This window comes from Haemorhous mexicanus, chromosome 12, assembly GCF_027477595.1.
Source record: "Haemorhous mexicanus isolate bHaeMex1 chromosome 12, bHaeMex1.pri, whole genome shotgun sequence".
Lineage (NCBI taxonomy): Eukaryota > Metazoa > Chordata > Aves > Passeriformes > Fringillidae > Haemorhous > Haemorhous mexicanus.
In genome coordinates, this window is record NC_082352.1 from 16,391,686 (window position 1) to 16,410,029 (window position 18,344).

The 18,344-nt window shown below is 46.7% G+C and overlaps 1 protein-coding gene across 2 annotated transcripts; it reads left to right on the forward strand.

The window, feature by feature from the left end:
• Positions 1–22: 22 nt before the first annotated feature.
• KATNB1 (katanin regulatory subunit B1) lies at positions 23–18,004 on the forward strand. Of its 2 annotated transcripts, none has more exons than XM_059857383.1 (19): positions 23–409; positions 3,637–3,767; positions 5,829–5,946; positions 7,626–7,726; positions 8,243–8,284; positions 8,936–9,019; positions 9,963–10,078; positions 10,599–10,670; positions 10,912–11,062; positions 11,450–11,637; positions 11,761–11,894; positions 12,699–12,746; positions 12,918–12,994; positions 13,597–13,716; positions 14,490–14,639; positions 14,959–15,035; positions 15,429–15,503; positions 16,179–16,295; positions 16,853–18,004. In XM_059857383.1, the coding sequence occupies exons 1-19, from the start codon at positions 370–372 to the stop codon at positions 16,983–16,985; spliced, it is 1,974 nt and encodes a 657-aa protein (XP_059713366.1). In that variant the 5' UTR covers positions 23–369; the 3' UTR covers positions 16,986–18,004. The 2 variants fall into 2 exon arrangements, with proteins under 2 accessions (XP_059713366.1, XP_059713367.1); XM_059857384.1 differs by having other exon boundaries at positions 11,764–11,894.
• The last annotated feature ends 340 nt before the right edge of the window (positions 18,005–18,344 follow it).

Genomic DNA, 18,344 nt, shown 5'->3' on the forward strand with positions numbered 1-18,344 from the left:
CCTATTGGCCGAGCGGCGCGCGGAGCCCGGGCAACCGCCCGGCGCGGCGCGGGGTTGTTGTGAAGGGCCGGTTGCGGGGCGGTGGCGGGCAGGGGGTCCCGGTCCGGTACTGCCGGGCCCCGCCGCCGCCAGCGTCCAGGCGATCGCCCTCACCAGACCGGCGCTCCCGTCCCGTGATGCCCGTCAGCAGTGAGGCCTCGTCCACCGCCGCGCCGCCTCTGAGGAGAGTCTCGCCGTGACCGTGTTTGAGTGCCCGCAGGACGGCCGGGGCAGCCCCGGTGCACGACCTGGCCGTAGGACGCGCTAGCGGAGCGGAGCCCCGCCGGGAGGAGGAAGGCGCTGCCCGCCCGAGAGGCGCCACGCTGAGCCATGGCTGTGGCCGTCACCACGAAGACGGCATGGAAGCTGCGTGAGTGCCGGGCGGGGGAGCCGCCCCGGCTGGGAGAGGGGAGGGGTAGGAGCCACCTCATCCCTGCCCTGGATATGGTGCCCTGGCCCTCTTTCTACATTGCTGACTGGAAATTTTAACTCCTGGAAGTCCTGTTGGAAAACATAGCGGCATAATGAATAGCGTGGCCTTGTCAGTGCTGTTTTCAAAGGGTCACTGTCTTTTATTTTTTCTGGATAGTTGCTGCGGCGCTAAGCTAAGTGCCTGTCTGACCCCACATGACTCTACTGTAGTATAAGAACAACCGAGGCAGTGAGGGATGGGGCACCTGTCAGGGGACAACCCTGGATGTACGGAGAGACTGGGGAATGAGAGGCTGGAGAGCAGCCTCACAAAAAGGGATGTGGGGTTCCTGGTCGATGTCAAGTTGAAAATGAGTCACCAGTGTGCCCTGGTAGCCCAAAGGGCCTGCTGTGCCCTGGGGTGCACCGAGGAAGGTGATGGTCCCACTCTGCTCTGTGCTCGTGCTGCCTCACCTCGAGTCCTGGGGGCAGGTTTGGGCACCACAGTTTGAGAAGGATAGAAAGCTTTTGGAGAGCATCCAAAGAAGGACTGTGAATATGGTGAAGGGTCTAGAGGGGAAGCCATGCAAAGCAGCGCTTGAGCTCTCTTGGCTTCTTCAGCCTGGAGAAGAGGAGGCTGAGGGCAGAGCTTATCATGAGCTGCAGCTTCTTCTTGAGTGCGTTGGAGGGACAGCTCTGATCTCTGCTGTCTGTGACCAGTGAAAGGACCTGAGCAACCCTCTGGAGCTTGTGCCAGGGGATATTTAGGTTGAATATTAGGAAAAAGTTCTTCACCTTCACAGGAGCAAGAGCAGGCTCCCCAGAGAGATACTTAGAGCACCAAGCCTGCTTTTGGCCAACGCTCTCAGGCAAAGGGGGGATTGTCCTGTGTAGGACAAGCAGGAGTAGGACTTGATGATCCTTGTGGGTCCCTTCCAACTCAGACTATTCTGTCATTCAATGGAAACTGCTCTTGAGAGCCAGGTTTTGATGGGGTATCCCCTCAGTATCAGGGAGAAGGCCTCAAACTTAGCCTCTATGGAGTTGTCCTTCATTGGTGCTCACTTATACAGAAGGTTCACTGAGCTCTCTGCTGCAGGAGAAATGAGGTGATCTTTGCAGGGCCCCTGTGTCCTACCCTCTTGAAATTGCTTTGCAAGAGACAGTGAGAATCTGCTGGTTTCATGTCCATTAATCTTCCTCTGAAGGAGTAGTAGGCAGTTGCTGACTATCAATTTCTGTCTGGTCACTGATGAGTTATTTCATTGAGAAATGCTTACAAGCAATAGGATGTGATCAGTTGCTTTAGTCAGTTAGTGAGCTCTGGTAACTGGCTCTCAGAAGTAATGTCCTTGGCTGGTAACACCTGAAGTCATCTGAGATTACTGACTTAGGAATTTTGTATCTTTCTGAGCAGAAAGCCAGTTTGCTGTTATCTGCCCATCCCTGAAACTCCGGTTGCAGGAAGAGCTGAAAGTCTGTCCATCTCCATTTTCCATAGGTGTGCAGAGGTTCTTGATCTTCATTTTTGCTGACTGCTGCCCCATCTTAGCATTCTCTTTAGAGGGAAAAGCATTCTGAGTGTTAGGGATGTTTCAGCAGTGCTAATTAGGAGTTTAGTATTACTGGGCTGGTGGTAGGTGATAGCTGGTGACAAGAACTTCATTAAATAAAAAAATTGTGGGTTTAAGGGACTTGTGGGAGAGCAAATGAACCTCTCTGCCCAAGGCAGACATCAGTTTATCACCTGGCTTTTAGGAACATCCTGGCTGGATGCTTCCACAATGACTTTTAAACTTACAATATATTATTAAGAAGGAAATCAAGACAGGAAGAAGTGGAGCTGCTGACACACTCATTTCAGCAGCAATGCTCAGCATCTGTCCTTGCAATTTTAACTAGTGAGTTGGTCTAGTAATGCTAATTGTACTTTTGGTTACCTTATAGTCTGTGTATCCATACAGGCTTTGTTTTAGCAGTTTTATGTGGAAGTTTGGTCTTTCAACACAATGCAGGTGTATTTTCAGATTTGTCCTTTATATGTAATTTATGGTCCAGTCATCTTTGTAATTTGAAAGGTGTTTCTCCAGCCCAAGTGAAAGTTGCGCAGTTTTGCTTTCCAAAAAGCACTCCTGAGAGTTTGAGATCAAAGTACCTGTAATTATTATTGCAGCCATCTAAAATCCTTTTGGATTAGTGTTGAATGTAAAATGACACATTGCTCCTCCCAGCCAAACACTGAATGAAAGCTGAATTGATGCTACCTAGCCTTTTTACAGTCATAACAATTTTTAAAGTTTCATGCAAATCCTGTGATGTTTCAAAGAAGAGAACAGTTAGATGAAGATATTGGTAAGTGCATCTGCCAAAAGCCCCTGCCAAAATTCTGAATGAATTTAAAATTCCACTGTGAGATGTGTAAGCAAATATGCTAATTTTGCTTCTCTTTTGCCCCAACTAGGTTTTTTTATGATGGGGTTTTCATAGAGTTCTATTGTTGCAGTGTCAGAGCATCCCCTCAGCTCCCAGTTTTTCAACAGTCATTTAGCATCAAACAGATTTGTTGTTTTCTGCCCATTTGGATGGATATTCATCCTCCTTTGTCACAGCTGCATGCCCTGCAGTGCTCAGTTTTGCCTGTGTTCCCTAGTGGGAATGTAGCAAAGTCTCTGCCAAAGCTCAGGGAAGGCAGCTCCACCTCTCCCCACTGCTGAGTCTGGCTTTTTTCTGGGTAAGGTAGCAAACTGTGCTGCTGCTCCTCTGCCAGTTCCTCTCAGGCTGGACTGTCTGCTGCTGCTCTCTAGAACAGGATTAGAGGGCCTTTCACTAGATGACTCTGGCTGCCGTGCATTATTGCAGGTAAAGTGCTTTGCTGCACTTGAACAAATCTTTAAAAGCTCCTGAGCTGCTGCAAGTGAGGGAAGATTCTTTTTGTAAGCCATGTGAGCACTGGAGTTGTGAAGCTTTGGTCAGCAAATGTTTTAGTGCAGCAGGAAGAGCCAAGAAGGACTGTTCAAAGCAAGATAATAGAGTGACTTCTTATCTGAACAGTGGGCTGCTACAGCTTGTCCAGTGGAAACTGGAAGGTGTTTCTGGAGAAAGAATTTTTTTTTTAGACCTTTTGGAGGGATGGGATGAAAATTTTTATAATGGATCTGTAAAAAGTTTTTGCTGTGTTTTGTGCAGAAGAGATCATGGCCCACAGCAGCAATGTGTCCTCAGTAGTCCTGGGAAAAGGTTCGGGCCGGATGCTGGCCACTGGAGGAGACGACTGTCGGGTCAACATATGGTCAGTTAGCAAGCCCAACTGCATCATGGTAAGGACAGGCCTGTTTTCAGCTTTTGGGGGGTGGGAATATTAATTCTGAGGTTTGGAGGGTTGAGAATAAGGGGAAAGATTGTTGGGGTGGAGTCTGTGGGACTTTTGAATAGAGTTTGCCAACACAAAGCTGTGTAACCAGATTCTAGCTACAGACAGGGACAGAACTGGGTGCCTGGTGAGACCACTGCTCTCTCTAGAAACATTGAGGGAATGCTTAAGCTGTACCAGTGCTTACTCACATAATAAATATTGTGCTTTAGTACATTACCAGGCTACAAATAATTAAAGGAAGAGTTTTGTACAAGAACAGCTAGTTTTATAGTGCAGGCCACAGGGGCCAGTTTTATACCCTGGGGTTTGCAGTCACGGCAGGAGATATCCCCAGCAGGATGCATTCCCACCTGTGCCACCGTCCCTAACTGTCACCATGAAGGTCGCCACAATAGTTTGCTGTGGGCTGGGGAGGAGTCACTCTGGTTGCAGTGTATTAGCAAGGGTAGGCTTACCCCAGCAGTGATTACTAAAGAGCACCATAAATATATATTTAACAGATATCTGTCCTGCATCACTTTGAGTGGGTGTTATGTAAAACCAGCTTTAGCACATCTCTTGTCATTTGTTTCATTAACAACACAATAATGTTGTGGTATCAAAGGCGTTGCTCTAGCCAGTGTGAGCCTTGTGAGAAAAAAGCCAGGAAAGTCAGGTCAAAAAGGCTAAAAGGAGAATTTGTCCACTTTATTTTTCCATTCATTAAGTGTGTGAATGATCACCTTTAGCAGGGCTGAGCTTTTTGCATAGTGTAGTTAAGCAGTGCCTTTTCAGGATCTTGGTGGTGGCATGACTTCAGTTTGAAACTGGACTATTGCCTTACTAGAGAAGGTTGAAGGACTAACTCTGTACCTTTCTGTGGTGGCAGAGCTGCACCTCTCCTGCACTCCCTGGGAACCACAGATGCTGAGAGAACTGCTGCTTCTGAGAGGCAGGGACTGACTGAAGCTGCTTGTGCCATTGTTGTATATCAAAAGAATCTTGATTTTTGGGGTGTTTTCTGAAGTTCATTTTTAGTGTTTATATTCTAACGATTATGGATGTTTGTGTTGGAAAAGAGGGAGAAGAGGAACTTTGCAAGTAACATTGGGACTTGGTTTAAGTGTGAGCTCTAGTTCTCAGTAATGGCAGTTGCTACTGTGGATTTTATAAAGGATTTCAATTGCACATGGATTCCTAAGAAAGCTCCATCAGAACAGGCAGCTTCCAACTGGCATTCCCAGCCTCTGTATGTGTGTGGGAGGCACAGAGCTAGTGTAGCTATTTTAAAAGACATTTGAGGATGGACTAAAGCAGAGAATACTGCTTTTTTGGCAAGCAGAAAGTCTGCAATGGTGGGATTTGTTTTCTAGAGCTAGTTTTAAATATTCTTGTGTTTTACTAAAATACAGGCCTTTTCAAAATGCTGATGTAATTGGTAAGCTTTTAGGTGCTCAAGGATGAAAGGAACTTCATGTGAATTACTGCCTTGTGCCTCAAGTCAGTACTTCAGTGTTAGCACCATGCTATCACTGTGACATCCATTGCTGGCAGCAACCTATGGCTTGGGGCTTGTGTGAAGTTTTCAAAGTAGCCCTGCTTTTGCTCTTGCTTTGATTTTGTAACTGGTTCATGACACTTACATGACCCATTTAGAGCAAACACGGTGGCATTGTGCTACCATAGCACAATTTTTATGATGTAAGAATGTGTCAGCCTTGCCTGAGCATCCGCACCTAATGTTTAACTACCTGTGTCTCTGTTGATGCATCCTTTAAAACTTAGTCAGTGTGCCTCAGAAAGTGATTCCAGAGGTAATGTGGGAATACAGGTGTGCTGTGCTGGGTACAGTGATGGGCTTTAGAGTGCTCTGCCACCCTGGTGGCTGCTGAGAAAAAAGGACTGTGGCACAGCCAGGTGGTCCCAGCTCATGGCTAAAGACTTACCCCTCGAGAATGAACAATGCCATAGTTCCTACATGGCTGTGCCAGCAGCTGCTGACTGACACTGATGGTTTTCTTTGCAGAGCTTGACAGGCCACACAACCCCCATCGAGAGCCTACAAGTCAACCCAAATGAGAAGCTCATAGTGGCAGGGTCCCGGTCAGGGTCCATTCGAGTTTGGGACCTGGAAGCTGCCAAAGGTATGTGCCCATGAGTTTGTGCTTCTGGTCATGCACACTTTCTGGGGAATCCTTATATTTAATGCCTATACTGACCCAGAAGGTTCCTGATTTAAGAAGGAACAGAAGCCTGGTATTGCTTTCATCTTCATCTGCATCTCTCTTTCTCCTTCTACTGAGGCTGTGTATTCATGCTGGAGCAGAAATGTGGGCATGTTTTGGGGACACTGGTCTGATGAACTAGTTTCTATGGTTTTGACCTAAGTGTGTCAAAGTCTGTATTCCAGATCAGTTTCCATGCATGTATAGATAATGTATAGGCACACAGAATTTGTATTCAGAGTCTCAGGTTAGAATTGTCAACCTTAATAAAAGGATCCCAAACCAGACTGGAAGTTTTTAAGTTTATTAGGTTCTGTATAAATGCAGAAATCCTCTGCTTGTTGTCTTCTTGTTCTTAGGTTCTAGCTTTTTTTTTTTTCTGCTGTTCTGCTCTTGCATGGCCACATAAATAGACAAAGACCTAATTTTTAATAAACTGTAAAAGCTGTGAACTCATCAAGCTCTGATCCTTTAAAGGCACTGTTGAGTCATGCTTTATTTATTGCATTTTCTTCAAATCCTAGAATGAGTTTGCAGAGGTATCATAAATCACTTGAGTGCATTCCAGCAGGGATACCAGAAAATGAATGAATATTTCTTATAGGTTACTACTTGTTCATAGAAAGAATATGTGATGAAAATAGACTTACACTGGCTGAGCTAAGGAGGCAAACCATAGGCAGCATCAATAATGGAAAGCACTGATGTCATTCAGACAGTTAGAATCAGCTCAGTTATGGAATAGTTTGGCTCTGCCCGTGGGGAGTAGCTGATCTGGCTGCATTTATTAGAAGACCTGTGAGCCAGTGTCTGTGCAAATGACCACCCCAGCTCTCACTCAAGAGCTAATTTCTGCCAGGGGAATCATCAGCTTGTTCCAGATGATGGATGAGGGAGAGGGATTGCCCTTGTTATTATCTGAGCAGTTTTTCTTAGAGTTGAGCTCTGCATTTGTCACTGCTTGCTGAGATAGGGTGTACCAGTTCTACTGGTCCTTGCTAGTTTCCAGAATTACAGGGGTGTTACTTAATGACTTGCTGAAACACTGATCGTTTCTTTGTCTCCTGCTTCCTAAGCATCCATTTCCTGTCTTTGTGGTGATTCTTGCAAGGGGCAATTGAAGGACTCCAGGTTGAATATTGGAACCTAAGAGGTGGTGCCTGGATGGGGTGCAGAGTCCTGGGAAAGGGTCTGTCTAATAACTGCAAGGTGAACGCTGCAGGCAGTCAAGACTGTTTCACTTCACTTCCCAGCCAAAACTGTTCCTCCTCTGGCCCATTTTGCTGTTTGTGTAACAAATGGAAAGATGCACAGCCTGCCAGCTGCCTCATGTTCAGAGTGGAGATCCTTGGAGTTCTTCCTGTAGTTTCCATACCTAAGGACAGGACTGTCATTAAGTTCATTGATCATGGGCTTTCTATTGCTGTTTCTTTGCATTGCTGCGGTGAAGTCAGAGGCCTTTCCACAAAATAATGTATATTTCCATAAAATAATGGTGGGGATAGTATGGCTATACTTCTGCGTGGTGTCTGGTGGAAATGAACTATTGAATATTTTCTCCCTATTCCTTCTCTCTCCTCTGCCTCTCCTTTTCCCAGTTCTTCGTACCCTTCCAGGTCACAAAGCGAATATCTGCAGCCTTCATTTCCATCCTTTTGGAAGCTTTGTGGCATCTGGCTCTTTGGACACCAACATTAAGGTAAAACCCAGCTTCCACCAGAGATTTTCCTCTTTACTTGCAGTGTCTTTGTTTTGGAGTGCCAGAACATGTTTTGTGTCATGCTGTTGGTGGATGCTGCACATCATCATTTCTGTGTGTAGGCAGGTGTGTTTGTGAATGCTTGTGAAATCCCTGTGTGTATTTTCACAGCCAGCTCATGAATGTGACTCCTCTGGTGTGGAATGTGGCTCTGAGTAAGGTGCCAGCCAAGACCTGGTGTCAGCAAGCACAGATGTCCTGGTTGCTATGGATGTTATCTGCTTCCTCAGACTGTGTTTGACTGTCAGAACTGAGCTGCTGTAGTAAGAGATACCTTCCAGGAGTGATTCTCACTTGGGGAGTTAGAAAATACCCCTAAGGCCTACAGGGGTTCAGCAGCCCATTCATTCTGCAGTATCTGTTAGCTTGGTGACGCAGAGATCCCTTGTTCTGGCAGGACCCTTGAGCTCCCATACTGCTCTAAACATACAATTTGTTTGCTTTTCTTCCTTGTAGCTCTGGGATGTAAGAAGAAAAGGCTGTATCTTCACATTCAAGGTAAAATATTTCATTCGGTTTTGCAAAGAGGGGAGAAATATTTCTTTTGAGGACTTGTGAGCAAACCTAAATGTGATTATGAACTTCCTGGTTTTCCAGCATGAAAATGAGATCTGTGTGATTTGTGAAGTGGCCTGGCAAACCTCAGCAGGCCTCTGCAAGCTGTATGGGAATATGAAATGGATATTGTGGGATATCAATGGGTATCATGTGCTGTAGCGTGGATGGCTTCAGAGGGGGATGGAGAGCATCCGTGAGGGTTTCTTTATATTCTTAATGGTATTACCACTGCACTGAGATGGTTTTGTTCTTGGGACCTTTTTCTGTCTCAAGAACTTGCTGTATATTAATTTCATGTAGAAAGCAGAGACTAAGTGTCACAGCACTTCTATCTGACCATATGTAAATCTGTAATTTAGAACTGATTCTTATTTGTGAAGCCAGATCTGTATTTACCATACTTAAACTGATGGCATAAATTAGTAGGTGAAGAGATTACACACATTTAGTGTGGCTGGGTGTAGTGTCTTGAGTACAGTGTTGGGTTCTGCAAGCTGTGAGCTCTGTAAAACACTTAGTTGTTTTTTGGTTTTTACATTGTATAGGATTGAAAGACAAAAGCCAGAATACTGTTGGTTTTCCTCATTTCAGGGTCACACAGAAGCAGTTCGGTGTCTCCGCTTCAGCCCTGATGGGAAATGGGTGGCCTCTGCTGCTGATGATCACACTGTAAAGGTAATTTATTGTGACACCTTCCTTATGTGCTTGTAGCACGTGGGAATGCTGGGATTGTCTTTTTACCAGGCATTACCAGCACTCACTCATAAATACCCTTAGTTCGCTTGGCAACTGGCTGAGCCCCATGGGTTTACAGAGATTGGTTTTCTTGTGGGGATCCTGTCTGATGGCTCACAACACCCATGGAAGAGCTGCATGGGTTGAAATGCCCTTTTCCAGCAGACACATTGAGAGAGGCTATGCACAGAAAAATCAATGTTTTGATGGTAGTAGAGTTGTGATACCTGAATGTTGGCCTCAGTAAACATTGTCAAATGAGTTGTCCACAGCACATTGCTTCACCAGGCTAATTTCTGGCTCTGTGTTATACACATTACATGTGATTATCAGTCTGAAAATTGTTGTCAGGACTGAGCAGAACAAGAGGAGGAGTTCAGGAAGGTGTTGACTGAAGTAGTGATTTCAGTTGTTTCACATGGAGGATGGAGGAATGGAAATGAAGGACTGATTTTATTTTCAGTTTCACATGAAATTAACTGATCAGTTATTTCATGGCATTTTCGAGTGGAGAGTAGAGCACAGGGAGAAGGAACTGCTAAGGGATTCAGAGCTTTTGGATTTTTGTTTGTTCACTTTTGAGATACAGTCTGTGGGGACAGATGGAACTGCTATATTTTGTCTCAGTCTCTAAATATAAACCAGAAACTTCTAGGGGATAAGTTATGTGGAAAATAAAAGATAATGTGAAAAACAAACCAAAACAAAGCCTTAAATGATTTGGATGGTACTCTTTTCCTGATTATTGCTTTCTTTGACAGACTTGGGTCTATTCTTGGAGGGGGGAAGTGTTAAAGGATTACCAGTACAAGGAAATCCCAAGTGTATTGGAAATCTCTAACATTTAATCTCTTCAAGAGTCTCTGTTCTTTCCTCCTTTTAGCTGTGGGATCTGACTGCTGGGAAGTTGATGTTTGAGTTTACAGGACACACTGGCCCAGTAAATGTTGTTGAATTCCATCCCAATGAATACCTTTTGGCTTCTGGCAGCTCTGACAGGTACATAAGGGGAGGGAGAAAGAAGGGAAATGTATATGTCTGTTCAATTTCCTGAAGCCTTTCCATGTAAGAAGGGCATGTCAAGAGGAATGTCACTCAATTCAAACCTGCCATTGCGAGAGCCAGACATCTAGACAGCAGGACATGGCATCTGTGATGGACAGAACATGGAGATCTTCCCTTCTCATCCAAAATTGATGGCACCTTCTGCCGCACTAGAAACCCATGTGTAGCCCCAAGCCTCTCACAAATCCAGCTGACATCCTGTGTGAACAGCAGGCAGTCCTGCTCTTCTGGCAGGGTGTTCTCTTAGCTCTGGGCTGGCTCTAAATCCCTGTCCATGTCTAGAGCCTCTAAGTATCTCTGTCTGGATTAATGGATCTTAGCTAGACCAGCCTTCTGTGTAGGCTCACTGTATGTGCACAACAGCAAAAGTCATTCTGACTGTTAGTGTTTTGTTTGAAATCTGAATCCTCCTGTGATTTCTAGAACAATGAATTTTGTTGTGTTGTGTGTACAGGACTGTTCGGTTCTGGGACTTGGAGAAGTTTCAAGTTGTGAGCTGTATTGAAGAGGAGGCCACTCCTGTCAGGTACATTAAATTCCTACTGAAATGTGCTAGGCAGAGACTAAAGGTGGGGTGAAGGGGAGGTTTCCTCAGGGAGAGACTTTACTGGGGAGAAGTTTGGGCTGCTGGAGATATTGCACAGGTGAACACCACGTTGCAAGGTTCATTGATAGAAACAAAACTGAAGGTGTTCAGTGTAGTCAGAGATCCACAAGGACTGAGCAAGGTGGGAATGCTGTGCCTGATTCTCCTGCCTTCCTCCCAGGTGTGTGCTCTTCAACCCGGATGGCTGCTGCTTGTACAGCGGCTTCCAGGATTCGCTGCGTGTGTACGGCTGGGAGCCAGAGCGCTGTTTTGATGTGGTCTTGGTGAACTGGGGAAAAGTAGCTGACTTGTCTATCAGCAACAACCAGCTGGTAAGCCACTGCTCCTGAGGCAGGGGTAGGCAGCTGTGAAACACAAGATAAAATCCTGCTGCCTCCTTGCAGGCCTTCAGCCCTGTAAGCTTGTGTCAGGGCTTGTAGCATGCCCAAAGGCTGTGTGCCTTGTGCTCCACTTTGTGTCTCTGGCTTCTGGAGGAAAGAGCTGGAGCTTAGTTTGACGAGTATTTAGAAGCTATGCTTGGCAAAAGTTTTATCGAGGCCTTTCAAAATTGCTGGCAACTTTGGGTTGAAAAATCCACAGCACTGAACTGAGCAGTCCTCAAGCACAGTTGCTCAGGGTCACTCCAACATGCCTGTTCTCAAAAGGGCTGGCGTGCACCCCACTCCTTGGTGAATTATCTTGATCTTTTGCCTCTGCAGATAGGAGTTTCCTTTGCACAAAGCACAGTCTCTTCCTTCGTTGTGGATCTCAACAGAGTCCCAAAGTCAGATTCTGTTCCTCATGGGTTGATCAGGGACGACCAGCCTCTTGTGCCACCTACCCCCACAGGGTCCTCCCTTCGCCGCATCTATGACAGGCCCTCAACGAGCTGCAGCAAGCCACAGAGGTGAGGCAGTCTGCTGGCTTGTTGAGTTTCCAGATTTTAAGGAAATATCCCAGGCACTCAGTATTCTCTCTCTCTCTCTCTCTGACAATGTGGCTTCCCCTGACAACACCTCTTTTTTCACAGCAGAGTGAAGCACAACTCGGAGAGTGAGAGGCACAGTCCTAGCAGTGAAGATGACCGGGATGAGAAGGAATCAAAGGCTGAGATCCAGAACCAGGAGGATTACAAAGAGATCTTCCAGCCCAAGAATGCAATCTGTCAGTACCAGGGTTTACAGTGCTTTGGAGTGGTGTTTGGGTTTGAGATCAGGGTGCTAAAGTGATTCGCTAGAACTGACCTTTGGCTCGCTGTAACAGAGGCTTCACCTGTGATTGGAGAGTTTAGAAAGCTTTTCTTTAATATTCTGTGCTCAGACACTGATGCACAGATCATGTTGGTAAATAGCTTAAAGGAGGCACCTTTACTAGGGTACAGTGATGTCTGTTTGAAGCCTGGCTCAGAATCCAGAGTTTCATTGTAAAAGTGCTGCCTTCCTGTTCTGATTAGAGTATTAAGGTAATTTTATTAGCGTAGAATTTTGATATGTATAAGATCAGCAATCATCCTTAAAGAAGGAAAGGCAAAATGTTTTGTTAAAGACTTGTTGTTTAGGAGGCATTGTGCAGTGTCTCTATCTCATTTTTAAGCAAATTATGAAAATGAGATACTCTTTCTGAAGAATTCATTGCATTATTTTTATTTACTTATATAAATCAATAACAGGAGGTGGATTTTTCCTAATATTATTTGCTGTGACAGTGCCTTGTCTCATGCTTCACACCTCTACAGCAGCAGTGAACCACAGGGGTCAGTTTTGTCCCTTCTATCCATGAAGGCTGAAAGCTTTTAGCTAAACTCAACAATAGTGTCAAGGTCCAAAAGAGATAACTCTGCTTGTTGTATCACTGATTACCCTTGTGTGTGGAGTTGCTGGAGATTTCTCTGCTCCAAGGTTGACTTACCACTTATCTGTAGCCTTGGATGCTCCTTCATTTGTTTATTATTTAAATCTTCTTCTGTAGGCCGAACTCCTCCTCGAAATGAGCCCTTTCCTGCCCCTCCTGAGGATGGTGAGTGTGGAAATGACCCCTTGGTGGGGATGGGATTAACGGCCCTCAAAAGAAGGAGAGCTGCCTGAAGGCAGAAATTACTCCTTGTTGTAGAGCTAAACAGAACCTTTGCTCTCAACTCTTGAAAGTAACAATCAGTTTCTGCTTTCCCACTTCTCTCCCTCTTGGTAGAGCCTGGAACTGCAAAGGAAGCAGTGAAGCCCAGCCAAGCTGTGGATGTCCAGACCTCGGTGCCAAAGCAGGAGCTCGTATGTTCTGTGTGCTCTGTGAGGGATGTGCAGTGCTGGAGAATTTGTGGTTTCTGCTCAGGCTGATTCCTTCACTGCAGGGCAGTCAAAGTGCAGCTCCAGGCTTTGTGCTGCCAAGTGTCTTGCCTTAGCAGTGAAACTAAGGCCTGTTGTTTTAGTTTGCTGCTTGTGCTTGCAGTGGTGCTTCTCCTTGTATCTCAGAATTGGGGCACTCAGAGAATCAAGTGCCAGGTTTCTACCAGTGCTTGAACAGAGGCTGTTTTGTTGCCGAAAGTGCAAGCAGCTGATGGGCCAGTATTCATTTTACTGGCTTCTTTAGAATTCTCTCTTAGCCTTCAGGCTGGCCACAGCCCATTGCCCTAATTTCAGATAACAACATCACTTGGCACTTCTACTGGGGCATCTCCATGTTCTTTACAAACCTTAATTACATCGTGGTGTGTACCTGAGAGTCACTTTATTGCCTCTTAAATTATGCTAGCAATCTGGAGATTGCTTCTCTGTTAGGGCCCTGCTGTGAGAAGAAAGCAGGTCAGAAATAAAGATCATCAGACTAGGGCCAAACTGTTCCTGCTAGAGCTTTTATCCCAATTTTCCTGCAGCCTGATCCAGACCAGAGGCCACTGATTGCCTCCTCAACTTCTTTGAGCAGAGCAGAGCCATCAGTGATTCCTGCAGCCAGGAATGAGCCCATTGGCCTGAAGGCCTCTGACTTTCTCCCAGTAAGTGTCTCTGGACAATGTTTTCCATCTAATGCCTGTGTTGGGTGGCATCAGAAAGGGGGTGCCCCACTGTGATAGGTATGAATACAGCAGAATTGAGCCCTGCTCTTAGCAAAGCAAAGAGCAAGAGGTGAGATAGTCACTGAACTATTCCATGTACCAGACAGTGGTTCATTTAAAAAAATTGGTGTCTGCCATTACATGTACATAATAATTCCACAAGAACCTCTGCCTCTTGCATCTTGGAGACTTCTTGGTCTCTCTTGGGGAGGGTATTCCCTTGTTCTAAAAAGGGAGAAAGACCAGAGCATCCTGATGATATCAAACTCTAAATGTGAGTAAAGGAAGTAGTGGTTCTGTCATGGCCTGGGCAGGAAGCAAATTGAGAGTCTAATGAATTACATAAGATTTATGCTTTGTAATAAAACTTGCAGTCCCAAACAAGTGTTTCACATAAAAAAAAAAAGGGTTTGCGTGAAAACATTTCTTCATTAAAACATACTGGTCTTGAAAATTTACTTTAAAGTCACCTTTTTTGAGAGTTTTTCCAAAGCTTTAAACATGCTTGTGATTGATGTAGTAGGAAAAAAAGGAAATAAGTAGCTGAAATCAGAAAAAATTGAACATTTCCATTTCAAAAGGTTTTTACAACCATCTGCAAGGAAGTCAGTATTCACTGACAATCTCTGCACCAAAATTGGCTCTCACCTAGACCAGAGAATGCTCCCACCTTCTGTGCTGTCCTGCTCTGTTCCTGGTGTCTGTACTTGCAGGCTGTGAAGAACCAAAGCCAGACAGAGCTGGTGGATGAAGAGGCCATGTCCCAGATCAGGAAAGGACACGAGACCATGTGTGTGGTGCTGACCAGCCGCCATAAGAACCTGGACGCCGTGCGCTCCGTGTGGAGCACCAGTGACATCAAGGCAAGCATGTGGACATGCCTGAGGCTCCTGAGGGGAGCAGCTGAGCAGCTCTCTTTGCTTCTCTAGGGCTGATTCTGCCTCATACAAAACACAGGGTCTCACAGCTTTTGTCCCCAGGGATGCACCACAGAATGCTGCAGCTGAATGATCACAAAGAAACTCACATGGAGAAAACTTTCCCACGGGAGGGTTCTCTTCCCTGGTCAACTTCATGTTTCCTCTACCTTGTTTTGGAAAAGCAGCACTAGATACTAATTTGCATTAGCCTAACCAGATTGACCTCTGTAATAGATGACTTTTTCTTCCCCTTCTCTCTCAGAACTCTCTGGACTCTGCAGTGGCTATCAACGATCTGTCTGTTGTTGTGGATCTCTTGAATATTGTCAACCAAAAAGCGTGAGTCCTGGATGGGGTCAGCCCCTGGGATGTGCAAGAACTGCCTGGCTAGGAGTTTTGAGCTCTGCCTTGTACCTGCCCCATATCCAGTGGGCCATAGCAGCATGAAATTCATATGCTTGTAGTCACATCTTCAGGCCTGCAGTGACAGAAACTGCTGGAATTATTTGGGGCCAAGGAAAATCAAAGTCTTGGGGCTTCATAAAGTGATTCTTCTGAGAGTCAAAGAAATATGTCCGAACCTGCTACTTTCTCTCACGAGGGGGAGTCAGTGAACTTGCTCTCTGAACCTGAGTGTGTCTGTCTGGGCATTTGCCAGGAAGTCTTATTTGTGTTGGCTTGGCTTTGTAAAACCTTGGTCTCCAGTCTCAGGATATGTCCTTTTCTTTACAGGTCTCTCTGGAAGCTGGATTTGTGTACTATAGTCCTGCCACAGATAGAAAAACTACTCCAAAGTAAATATGAAAGGTGAGGCTTCAAGAACATGGTGTGCTTGAGGGACAGGGTGTAGGTAGTGATAGGGGAGCTGTGCTGGGTATTTTGTACCTGAAGGAAAATCCTGAGAAATCACTGCAGATACAGTCTCATGCTGATATTACGCCTGAAAAAGAATTATGGAGTTGCCAGGTGTATGTGGGAAAAGATAAAGAAAGTATGCATGGGCAGGAAGAACAGGATAGTGGGATTTGTCATAGGTGTTTTGGTTTAAGACAGCTCTGGCAGCCAGGAGGGGTCATGTAAAACAAATGGGCTTTGCACACTGCTGGGAGGGAAGCTGTCAGCTCGGGACAAGGAATGAAGTCCTGCAGCAGCCCTGGGGACTCATCTGCAGGGGGAAAAATTGTAGCCTCTCTTAAGATGGAGCTTCTGCTCTTCCTTTCTTCTGGGAGAGAGGTTTCTGCCAGGTTCCCTTGGCAGGACATCTCTGCCCTTGAGCAGAGAGAGGTCCCCATTGGGTGGGGTATGTGCCAGGACCTTTGGTACAGACTTGCTTTGTGAAAGCTTTGAAACTCAGGTGTGTTGCTGCTACTTGGCTGTTGCTCTCCTTCCCTGGTTACAGGTGGTGGAGTGGAGTTGTTTGAGGGCTGTGTGCTGGGGGGACAGGAATGGCATTCAAGTGGGACCCGATTCTCTGTTTTTCAGTTACGTGCAGACTGGCTGCACATCCCTGAAACTCATTCTCCAGAGATTCCTGCCACTCATCACAGACATCCTCGCTGCACCACCTTCTGTTGGAGTGGACATCAGCAGAGAGGAAAGGTGAGGCACATCTTCTTTTGCTCCCTCCTGGGACCAGCCTCTCTCTTGGGTGAACTTTGCTCTTGCCACCAGGGCTCTGATACCAGACTGGACATTCCCTTTGTCTGCAAGCACCAATCCCTCGTGCTCAGAGGGAAAGGACTGCCTTTCCCTTTGCCTCTGTGAGGCATACATAAACAAAGTATTGGGAGTAAAACCACCCTGTGGCTTTCCTCTCTGCCTCACAAGAAACACGGCCCTGGATTTTGAGTTCATTCACAGGATAGCTCCTCTCTGGGAATTGGCTTTTGGAAAACAGCACCTTCTTTTTCTCTGGACTGTACTGCCAAAGGGGGAAGAGGGCTGAAAGAGCCCTTATGTGGATGCCATTTTCCTGTCTCATCAGGACGTGGGCTGAATGCCTGGTGTTTTTGCAGAGCTGTGCTCATATTTCAGCCTCTTCCAGGCCATTTTCAGGGCTTTTCTCTCCTGCCTGAGTTGCCTCTCTGGCACTGCAGGAACTGCCACACCTCAGGGAACTAGGGATTCATGCTGTGTCTGCTGTCATTTTTTTCCAGGCTTCACAAATGCAAGTTGTGCTACAAGCAGCTGAAAAACATCAGCAACGTTGTCAAGAACAAGTCTGGGCTCAGCGGCCGCCATGGTAGTGCCTTTCGGGAACTGCTGCTCCTCATGGCTGTCCTGGACTAACAGCCACCACCTCCTCATGTACAAATACAGGTGGCCAAGCTTCCCCTGCTCGTGGTCTGGCTGGATTTCAGATCTCTCCATGTGTCCGTCCTTTCCCCCTGCCCCTCTCCAGCGTGGTAGGGAAGTGCAATCTGCCTGGCTGGTCGCCCACCCAGCCCTGGTGCCTTAGGGGCTGGATGGAGGACCCAAGTGGAGAGATGTGTGTGCTGTGTGAGGGGCCCTGGCGGGTGGAGGGCCCCTCAGAGCCCTGTAGGGAAGCTGCTTCATTTCAGCTCTTCATCTCAGCGTCAAGCTCTGGTCTGCTCTGTGTGCTGGCCTGTCCCTGCAGGAGGGCTCTGAGCCTGCTGTCACCCCTCCTTCCCGCTTGTGCTGTCGGTTCTTGTTGCCTGGCCCTGTGGGCCGGGGCCCTGCTCTTGCTGTGCAGCTGCTGAGGACTGCAGGCACCGCCCCACAAATGCCTGCTGTGGGGTGATGCCCTTTCCATACAGAAGGGACTTCAACTGCCATGGGGGAGCAGCCCCTTTGGCTTCATCTGACATGGGCAAGGACACTGTGCCACTGTGCTGGTGCATCTCAAGGACCTGAACCAAGAGACTTGGCTTCTCAGACATCCCTGCTGGCACCCAGGACTGCAGAGGATCAATATCTTCAGACTGTCCCTGGATCTGAGGTCTACCTGGACCTGTTAAAACATGTGACTTAAATAGGACTCATCGTATGTGCTTGCCTTTGGGGGTGAGGATTTGGAAGGGTGGAGGAACAGAGGGACATGGACTGAGTTATGTCTTTCTACATCCACTGGACCATTCTTAGAGGTTTGTTTTTGGTTTTTTCCCCCCAATAAATGTCTGTCAGAACCTTTCTGTCCCTCTTTCTTCTTTCCTCTGGGGAAAGAGGTTCCTCTTGGTGCTTTCCCTGCTCTTCCCAGCCTGTTTCCCATTTTATACACTGGAGCCTGTTCTCCAGGAATCTGTAACTTATAATGAATTTTATTAAAATATTTGTATTTTTTTTTTAAAGTTGTGTTAAATGCCTGAATCTCTTGAAGTGCTCTTCACCTTGGCATGGCTCCTGGCTGGGAGTGCCCAGGAAAAGCAGGGCTGTGTTCCCTGCCTGTCCCAGAGGAAGCTGACCATTCTCACCCTTCCTGCTGGGAGGCTGAGTGAACAACAGAAGAGCCAGCACTTGCCAGGTGGCTTGAGGAAATCCCGGGGGCAGTTTCACTCTGCTGGGTTGTTCCCAGCCCAAGGAGCAGTGTCATCATTTAGGGCTCATCCTTCTCCCTGGCTGCACACAGATCTCCCTCCCCTGGCTCTCCAGTGGGTCTGGGCAGAGTGGCATTGGGCTCTGAGCCAGGGA

Bases quoted from the DNA above. Each gene is read 5' to 3' on its own strand.
- KATNB1 (XM_059857383.1), top strand. From the start codon at position 370: ATGGCTGTGGCCGTCACCACGAAGACGGCATGGAAGCTGC. The intron at 9,020-9,962 runs GTAATTTATTGT...TCCTCCTTTTAG, and splicing joins CTGATGATCACACTGTAAAG to CTGTGGGATCTGACTGCTGG. The intron at 11,895-12,698 runs GTCAGTACCAGG...CTTCTTCTGTAG, and splicing joins CCAGCCCAAGAATGCAATCT to GCCGAACTCCTCCTCGAAAT.